Source organism: Vombatus ursinus, unplaced genomic scaffold, assembly GCF_900497805.2.
Source record: "Vombatus ursinus unplaced genomic scaffold, bare-nosed wombat genome assembly UNPS02014798.1, whole genome shotgun sequence".
NCBI lineage: Eukaryota > Metazoa > Chordata > Mammalia > Diprotodontia > Vombatidae > Vombatus > Vombatus ursinus.
Window position 1 is genome coordinate 48,685,978 of NW_020954576.1, and position 10,189 is coordinate 48,696,166.

Genomic DNA, 10,189 nt, shown 5'->3' on the forward strand with positions numbered 1-10,189 from the left:
CTTTCTCTCACCTTCCCCTCCCCTATATCTGATCAGTTGCCAAGTCCTGTAGATTCTAGCTTTGTAACATCTTTTTTTCCCTTTAAAATGTTTATTTATTTTTAGTTTTTAACATTCACTTTTATAAGATTTTGAGTTTTAAATTTTCTCCCTCTCCTTCCCCTCTCCCCTCCGTAAGACGCCATGCAATCTGATATAGGCCAAACATGTACAATAGTACTAAACATATTTCCACATTAGGTGTAAAGAAGAATTAGAATCAAAGGGGAAAACCATGAGAAAGAAAAAAAAAAAGGAAAAAATAGTCTGCTTCGATCTGCATTCTGACTCCATAGTTCTTCCTCTAGATATGGATAGCATTTTCCATCATGAGTCTTTTGGAATTGTCTTAGATCATTGCATTGCTGAGAAGAGCTAAGTCTATCAAGTTGGTCATCACACAGTGTTGCTGTGTAACATCTTTCATATACAACTCTTCCTTTCCTCTGACATTGCCATACCCTAGAGCAGGCCCTCATCACCTCACATCTGGACTACTGCAATAGCCTTCTAGTGGGTCTGCCTCCATAAATCTTCCCTTATTTCAAGCCATCTTCCCCTTAACTATATCACAGTGATTTTCCTAAAGCATAGATCTGACCACATCACTCTTTTCCACTTCCCACCCCCATCCAATGGGGTTGACTGAAGTAAGGAACCACAGTGGTTCCTTATTATTTCCAGGATCAAATGTTAAATAATCTGTTTATGTTTTAAAAGCCTTCATAACCTGGCCAATTCCTCCCTTTCCAGTCTTCTTATGCCTCACTCCCTTCCTTGTACTCCTATGCTTCAGTGACAGTGGCCTCCTTGCCATTCCTTGATCATGACACTCCATCTCCTGACTCTGGGCATTTTCACTGGCTCTCCTCCATGCCTGGAATTTTCTCCCTCTTCAGCTTTGCTTTCTGATTTCCCTGGCTTCCTTCAAATCTCAGCTAACATTCCATTTTCTGCAAGAGACCTTTCCTTGTTTCTCTTAATACTAGTGCCTTCCCTCTAAGACTATTTCCAGTTTATCCTGTCTGCATCTTGTTTGTACATAGTTGTTGTCTCCTCCGTTAAACTGTAAACTCTTTGAGGCTAGAGCAGGTTCCCCACCCCTGGTAGAGACTGCTCCTACCCTTAGCACAGTGCTTGGCACAGAGTAGCTGCTCTATAAATGCTTGTTTTCATCTATGTCATAAGAAGATTGGTTGAAGGAACTGAGGGGGAAGAGAAGACTGGGGCATATGGCAGCTTTCCAAGTATTTGAAAGGAACGTGGACTAGACTTGTCCTATTTGGTTCCAGGAGGCAGAACCAGGAACAATGGGTGGAAATTGCAAAGAGCCCAATTTAAGCTTGTAGTCAGGAAAAACTTCCTCACATTTAGAGCTGCCCCAGTGTGGACAGGGCAGCCTCAGGAGAAGGTTAGTTTCCTCTCACTGTGGATGTCTTCGAGCAAAAGCTGGACAACCACTTATGTGTTGGGTTTGTTATAGTAAGGATTCCTTCCAGGTATGTATTGGCCTGTGACCTCTGAGGTCCCTTCCAATTCTAAAATTCAGTTTTATCATGTTATACAGAACTTCCTAAAAATTAATTTTTCTCACTATATAAGTTGGAGTACCCATTAAAGAAAGTTGTGTATTTTTCTGTCAGCTTCAGCCGACTCAGTGCTCTGGGCACCTAACTCTAAGATTATATGTTTCAAGAAAGTTGTTGATCTACTTGAGAGCAGAGGTTCTTTAGCAGTGAAATCACAGGTCTGTTCCTTATCCTGCCCTTCAGAAGGCTTTGTGAGCCAGTTGTATATACTCTATGGCCTTTATACTGACCCATCCCAAACCTTACCTTATGTGGCAGGTGCCTGGAGGAGAATTAGGTACTAGCCTCCATTCTTGGGGGTAGTTTCATTGAAGTAGGAGGATAGACAGTAGATAGGGCTTTAGGGTTTTTTCTCTTTTAATTTATCCAGATTAATAATGTATCATCTGGATTAAAAGATGATGTCTAGTACAGTTAATACATGTATAAAAGCACCTTAGATTTCTTTTGAAAAATTCACACTTTTAAAAATAGGATTTTATCTCCTACTCCTCAGATTTGAAAAGGATCAGAAGATAACTTAAGCTCCTTCAGACCAAGAGCTTTTGTGTTCATGCAAGTTAGACTGGTTTGAGATTAATCTCCTTTTTCATCCCCTGCTGCCTAATGAGGAATGAGCTATGAATTCATATTTGCTGTGAATCTGCTTATCAGACCAAGCCTTTGAGAAAAGAAACTAAGTCTGTGTCAGAGAAGCAGCTAGTGTGCAAGTATAAACTCTTTCTCTATAAAAGTTAGAGGGATTTGGAATAAACCAGTGTGGGATTTATTTCTTTTCAGGCATATTCCATCCAACTTCGGTTCTGGCTTTAACCTCAAAGAACAGGGCACTTAAAAAGGAGCAAGCAGGAAAAAGTGAGAAAATCAATCCTTCCTATTCATTGATGTGTCAAAGTTAAGTAATGTGAGAAAATTGTTCTGAGATACCAGTGTGTTTGATGCACAGGAAGCCCCTGGAGGAACCTGCTTCAGCTGCTACTGTACCACTAACTGGGCCTTCTCTGTTGGCCTTTACCGTGTTGGTGTGGGAAGAGAAGTGGGAGATGTCTGAGGAGCAGAAGTAGCCTGGCTAGTGTATGGCAAGGAGCAGCCCTGAACTAATTTAGGGAAGGCAGGGGTTTCTATGGGCCTGGAAGATATATTCTGCTGCTTCTGGTTCTGTGAGAATACCTACAAACCAGTTCAGAGTCTGGCTTAGCATGATTCCTCATCAGTGAACATCTACTGTTCAGTTATATAGTAGCCAGCGTTCATGCAATGGTTTAAGGTTTCCAAAGCACTTTATAAATATTATCTCTTTTTATTCTCACAAAAACCTGGGTGAAAGGTGGTATTATTGCCCTCATTTTACAGATGAGGAAACTGAGGCAAATAGAGGTTAAATGACTTGCCTAGCTAGTAAGTTCCTGAAGTCATATTTGAATTCAAGTCTTCCTGACTCTACGCTGGGCACCTAGCTGTCTACCAATCATTGCCTGCTAATGTACAGTATACTCCTATTCTGGTTACAAAACATTGGCTTATTTCGGAGACCAGTGCTTGAAAAGTGGGATTATTCTAGTCAGATGAGCAGATGCTGAACTGAGAATCTGGATTCTCAGTCTGACCTTGGGTTGATTATTTAAATTCTCTATGTCTTAGAGTCTTAGATGGTAAATTGTGGAAACTTAGCTCCATAGGGATTTGAAGATATAGATACAGTTAGATTTTTGTTTGCTTTCCTTGGTGGGTCATGCTGCAATTTTCCTCTTTAATGAAATTCCCTCTTTTATTCTTTTCCTGAGACCCAGATTTTGCTGCACTTTGTTGAGTGGTCCTTTGGGTCATTCTTCTGAATTATGAGATGAGAGATACTTTGGGAAACCAATTTATATTTATTTCACAGAAGTCCTCCATGGCTTATTTCAAGGGAATAGCTTCTCACTGTATCCTTTGAAATGCACCCCTATTCTCCATCTGCCATTTTTGGTCCTCTTACTCTGAATCTGCAGCAGTAGCATAGAGGGAGCACCTAAAAGCCAGCTTCAGGCCCTTGTCAATTGACTGTTGCTTGAATTTTTCCTGAACTCACATGACTCCTACAGGGTAGAGAGCTTGGGAAGAATCTGCCTCTTCCCAGATGCTAATAAAAGTTGCCGTTTGAAAGCCAACTTAAAGAGATACTTCATATATATAGTGTTCATTTGTTCTTTAGAATATCTTTTTTCCTCATAGAGGTTGTATTAATCTAAAATAGAAGATATCACTGCAATCAGACTTCCTAATTTCAGTGGGCATTGGAAAAGTTGAGGAGAAACAAAGTTTTTATGAGCTTAGAAGCCCAATACCCACAGAAAGGGGGCCAGAAAGCTTTACTGACTCCTTACTGGAATGAGCATTGTGGTAGCAAAGAAGAAAAATCTGGGTGTTTGGAACACTCCCTTATGTCTTTTTGCCTGTGAACACTTGGCTCCAGGTAGGTCCTTGTGGGTAGCCATGCCAGAACAGATCTGTCAGGCAGTTTCTCTGCTGTGAGACAGAGGTGTTTTTTCTTAGGAGGCAGTGATATTGAAAGAAGCTAGAAGAAGTTAGAGCTCATAAAGGTAATTGGTACCTAACACAAACATTGCCTGCTCTAGGTTCATTTCAAACAGTGGTCTACCAAAAACACTTTCTACAACCCCATGACACCTTGTATTGCTTGATCACAAGTGGGTTCCAAAAACGTAAACTTTCCCAAACTCAGGCTACCCAAACCTAGGTCTGTTTTTTTTGTCCTTCAGAGTTGGCTCCTTTCCCCATAATTCAGGGTCCCGTGAAGGTAGATAGCTCAGGGCTCATAGGGCTTGTTTGAAAATGATAAAGAAACACTTCTTAGATAGTGGGATTTCTGCCTGCCTCTGCTGCCAGGGATTTTGTGGCTTGCCATTTTGGAGCTTGTGGTAGGAACGATGACGGTAGGTTGTGCTGCCAGGCAGTATTAATGTCTTTCCCATTTGAAGTATTTCCTTTCCTTCTTTTTTGGCACACTTAGTCCATGAGAAGCAAAACATCACAAGCTAATTTTTTGCAAAAATGCTAGGGTTGATTAGTTCAGTGGGTTAGAAAATGTTACCATTTAGGCCAAGGTAGCAGGTCCCATCCCATGTAGTGAGGTTACTCTGCCCATGGTCACAACCTGTATTCGTAACAGCTCAACACGTCACAGATTTAGGCCATTGGTACAATAAGAAAGAATGGCTCAATAAAGATTCATTCCTGCTATTGTAGCAAGTGACAGCCTTATTTGTTGACTTACACCAGTAACCTAATAGCAATAGGTTACCAGTTACCACATGGAGGATAGTAGTATGACTTATTCGTTCTTGTTTTGAAGAGGAAAAATGTTAATTTGAAGCTTAAGATATAACATTGTCTGAGAACTGATATGAAATTCATTTTCTTATGGAAAGTTCTGTAGAGATTCAAGGTGGCATTTCATTGCAGTCACAGAGTTGTGGTGAAACATTGACCATCTGGTGACAGTGGCCCTTTTATGCCCTATTTTTGCTATTGATTCTTCAAAGCTTTACTTCTGGTCCAGAGGGCCACACTGGTCTGGTTTCAGTTGGGAACTTTTCAAGTATGAAATTGCTGGAGGCCCTAGATTGGGAAATGGAATTTAGATGGTTTTCTCTAAGTATTAGCCTTACCTTTGGAAGCCTGTATATAGTTCTGTGTAAAACCTGCCCAGACTCCAGGGCCACACCCTATAGGAGGCATTTTCTGAATCTTCTAGCTGTTAGTGCTCTTCTCCATCCCCCCACTTTTCCTCATCCTGGGAAATGACTTTGAACTTAACTTTGTATCTTATATTTTATTTGCTTAGCCATTTAAATATTGTTTTTCCCTAGCATAATATAAGCTGTTTGAGGGCAAGGACTGTTTCACTTGTGTTTTGTTGCCCTCAGCACCTAGTGTGATGCCTGGCGTATTGCAGGGACATCCTAAATGCTTGTTGAATTGAATGAAATTGATCATTACTCCTCTATGCAGAGATTGAGACCTGGACATTATTTGGTCCACTTAGAAATAACCCCTTCGAAGATACTCTGCTTTTACCTAAACTCCCCTAACAGAAAGCCAATCATGGCTTTCTTTGATCGTCACAGAGGCTCTGAATAGTAACATGAGGAGTATTAAATAGGCAGAATGGTCTAATGATGAAGTTAGAGGACCTGGCTTCACATATCAGCTTTGCCTCTTAATACCAAGTGACTTTGGCCAAGACAATTAACTTCCCTTAGTCTTAAGTTTCTTCATCTATAAAATGATGGGGTTAGACCAGAAGTCCATTTTACAGATGAGGAAATGGAGACTCAGAGCAGTTTTAGGTAATGCCTTTTGTCACAATTAGTGGGAAGCAGGATTCAAACCCAGTTCTCACAATTCCAGCACTCCATTACATCAAGGCTGCTTCATGAGTTTCATAAGGCAGCTAGTTTGCCTCGTGCATAGAGCTCTGAACTTGGAGTTAGGAAGTCCTGAATTCAAATCTAGCCTCAGACATTTACTAGACCCTGGGGAAGTCACCACTCTGCGGTTTGCCTCAGTTTTCTCATCTATAAAATGAGAATAATAACAGCATCTACTGGCCAGAATTGTTGTGAAGATAAAAATGAGATAATATTTGTAAAGGGCTTTACAAACCTTATAGTAGTATATAATGTTAGTTATTGTTATCACTAGGGGCAAAAAGTCTAAAACCTGGTTTTTCTCTCTGAATTTTTGTTTTTCTGTGGGTAACAGTGTGCCTTCTCTGGAGATACAGTTTAATTGTTTTGACAGCCTTTGAAGAGACCTTGAAGCTTTTACAAATGTAAGGAAACTGAGAAGATCTAGCCTACCTCTCTCATTTTATACATGAAGAATTTGACGTCCATTTATCGGTACTTGACTGAGGGACTGGGATGAGGGCTTCACTTTAGCTTCCCATTCTGTTGTTTGGAGGACCACAGTTCTGCTCCACTAGCCGGGGAGGTCGATGGAAAACATTTGGGAGTTGGCAGTGCTAACCGGCCCCTAAGAAGCCATGCTGTTTCCTTCTGGCTGTACCATATGCAGATGCTGTTGTGTTAATTATAAAGGAACCTTGATTAATTTGGAAGTTCTTTAACTGTCTATAAAGCAGCTGTTCCAGGTCAGAAACAGGTTTTGTTCTTCCCTCCCATTGCCAGCCTGAAGATTTTAAACTGTGCCTGAAGTTTTTTTGTTTTTTTTCTTAAACGAATAGGAAGACTCCTTTATTTAATTTAGCAGCCCATTGGTCTATAGTTATGGTGGGTCAGAAAGGATCCTTAGTATTATAAATTTTTAGGTAACTTATGAAGTCATTCAAGCCAATAGTGAAAATCTCCTCTATTTTGTTTGACCTTTGACCACAGAAGCTCCTAAGGAGCAACTCCATCTCCATACCTCTGCTTCATTTCTTATGGTCAAGATCTTTAAAAAGGCTTGAATACTCAGGGAGGAAACCACTCAGCAAGTTAGTTATGGTCTACTTATTGAGACGTTCTCTTGACTTCCTGGAGTGAATACCCTCGTTGCTTATAAAACTCTCATTAAATTAAAAAATAATCCAAATAAAAATGGAAGTTTCTTTATCAGTGGTCTCTGGTCTGATTCCTCAGTGTGTTTCTTCATAGTGGGTAAGTATTTATTTCAGTATCAGGAATTGGGATGGTAGTTCAGGCCAGATGAATAAATGGGCGTGTCTGCTGTGGTTTTGGCAGAGGGGCTGTGTTTTCTGCCTTCCCCATATATCAGATGCCGCCTCAGAGAATTCAGGCCTCTCCCTGCTGAATCCTGAGCAGTAGCATAGCTTTAGTTGGTGTTGGTTTCTTGACTGCGCTCGGTTCTAGTGCCCAGCGATCACAGATCTCAGTTTTAAGGTTATGCCTTTCAGCACTGGGACATGAAATCTTAGGTTGAAAGGGACCCTGTAGGTCAAATGTTTCTCATTAGAAGTCAGTCAGGGTGTGAGTAAGAAGCCCAGGCACAGACTATCCATTAGAGGAGGGCTGGGAAAGAAAGATTAGGTGAATTAGGGGAGTGCTGAAAGCCTAATGGTCTCCTTGGTGGCTCAGGCCGAGGCTTTGGTTGTATTTAAAATAATGCAAGACAAGTAAGGGGTCATTATTTTCCTGCGCTTATTTATCCTTCATTTTGAAATGAAAGATATGTTTAGGAGGGCCGTCTCTTTTAGATTTTACTGCCTTTTTGGCCTCTTCAAAGTGTGTCTTCCTCTATCTTACTGTGTGTAAGACTATTTCTGGCCACAAGCAGGTTCTGACCCAAAGAGCTTCCATCTCTACTTGCAAAGTTAATACAAGAATAAGTAGGCCTGTGTCCTTTGCCCTCAGGTTTTAAAGAGAAAGACCATAGCTTGTCATTGTGTTCGCCCCCCCCCCCCCCTGCAAAGAGTAGGCATTAGTAATTGTGTTTTTGTGTTCCAGAGAACTTTCCTCTCCAGTGGGGCAGTGAGCATGCCTGATTTTCTTATTCAAGCTACTCTTCTCTGGCCTTTTCATTTGTGCTATTGCTGATGAAAGTCTATCAGGTTGATATGTTTATGAAAATGAAGGGGAGGGAAGGGGCTTGAAGGAATAGTATGGGGAGGCTTCTTCTGCCAAAAATGAGAGCAGATTTATTGAAGGCGTAGCTTTGGTTTTGTGCTTCTCATATTGAAGAATTATGTGAGGGAGAAGGAGGTGTGGGGATCAGCCAAAAGTATTTCAGAGCCAGGCTGGTTCATTTGGAAGTGTGACACCTTGTATGAGCCAGACTTTCCTCCAACTGCACTGTACAAAGTGAACAGCTTGGTATTTGTCCAGTACCATAGCACAGGCCTGACACTCCCAGATGGAGCGCCCTGTGAGTGAGCATGGCCCCTGGCTCTCACAGTTTGGATGATAGCATTGGGGGGGGGGGGGGCTTGCATCTCTAGAACTGCACTTTTTGAATATCTAAAGGCAAGGAGGTTTGTGTTTGCCTGGTGGCCCTTGCCCTGACCAGCCTGACTTATGTGGCAGTAGTTGGGGGAGGGAAGAAACGGGGATCCAAGCCAGAGTTAAAGGCAGGCTACCTGTGCTGGCTTTCACAAAATGGCCCCAACTTGCTTTGGTGCTTTAGGAAGGTTTTTCTGCTGCCCTTGTGGTCTTTGAACCTATTTGGGAAGCAAAACAGCTATCTTGAGGAACCGTGATCATTTAGAGAGAGAAGAGTGAGAGAGAAAAAGAGTTTTTGTTTTGTTTTTAAAGAGATTGGAGAGAAAGTTCATATCTTCTAGATTTGGCTGGATTCTATTTTGCAGGCCACTGCCCTCTTGTTCTCATTCAGAGTCTTACTAGCCTTGAGCTGAAGCAATAAAATCTCATGAAACTGGTATTGATTTTTAATTGGTCTTTTTTTGATTGTAGAAGGGGTTAACAGCTGTGTTGCCATCATTGCATATCCAAGAGAGGACTGGGAAAGCCTCCAGAGCTTATTTTTTACTAAAACTTATCCTCATTTAAATGCAATAGGATTAAATGCATGTGCGTTTACATACATATGTATATGTAATCTATCATATAGATGGTGACAATAGCATAAATTTTTCAAAAATAAAGAAGTTCATAAAGGATGTGGGTATATGCATTGTGTATATACATTGGGTTTTTCCTGTTGGATAGGTGGGTGATTTTCCCATTGTTGGACTTGAATTCTATTTGGAATATTGCATGTTCTAGCCAGCTTTGTCTTCTTGAGAAGCTGGGTTCTATTGACTCTGTATTTGTTTATGAATTAATTTATGTGGCAAACTTCCTAGATTGTCCATCTATGTGATAAGAGAAGGGTGGGTTAGTACTGTTACTTTACCCTGGATAGATATCACAGATTATGATCAGGGATAAAAATCCTATGACGTGGTCATGGAATCTCTTTGAAAGTTATTTTAATAGGTCAGGCTAGTTTCCTGATGGTTTTTAAAATTGATAAATCCCTAGTGGTTTCTTGTTTTAAACCCTGGCATTTTAATGGAGTCTCTCTTTCTTTCTCCCTCCATGCTCTTTCCCTGTTGACCCCTAGGGCACTTGAGCTGCATTTCCTTCCCGCCCCATGAAGAAGAGTGCCTCCAGTTGATGGTGAACTGCCTTCCCTGTATCTTCATCCTGGGCCAGGACTGTAATGCTAAGTGCCAGCTGCTGAACACGTTACTGGGGGAGCGGATACTGCCCACCACCAAGCGGGGCAGTGAGGACAGCTGTAAGCGACGGCGCCTCCACTTCACTAATGGGAATCAGACTCGGGTCAGCCTGGCACTACCTGGCCAGTATGAACCAGTGCACACTGTGGCCTCCCATCAGGGCAAGTGGGAAACCATTCCTGAGGAGGACCTGGAGGTTCATGAGGACAGTGGGGACCCTGCCCACATCTTGGCAGAATTGGAGGTGACAATACACCATGTTTTATTACAGGTACAAAATACATTTACTCATCTGTATACATACCCAGACACACACACACACACACACACACACACACACACACACACACACACA

The 10,189-nt window shown here is 41.5% G+C and overlaps 1 protein-coding gene across 1 annotated transcript in view; it reads left to right on the forward strand.

Annotated features, from left to right (window-relative positions):
* Nucleotides 1–10,189, forward strand: part of DSTYK (dual serine/threonine and tyrosine protein kinase) — a 74,864-nt gene that overhangs the window by 36,940 nt on the left and 27,735 nt on the right. Inside the window, exon 3 of the mRNA XM_027870685.1 lies at nt 9,717–10,105. Coding sequence (XP_027726486.1) covers nt 9,717–10,105 — 389 coding nt within the window. The remainder of the gene's footprint in view (nt 1–9,716; nt 10,106–10,189) is intronic.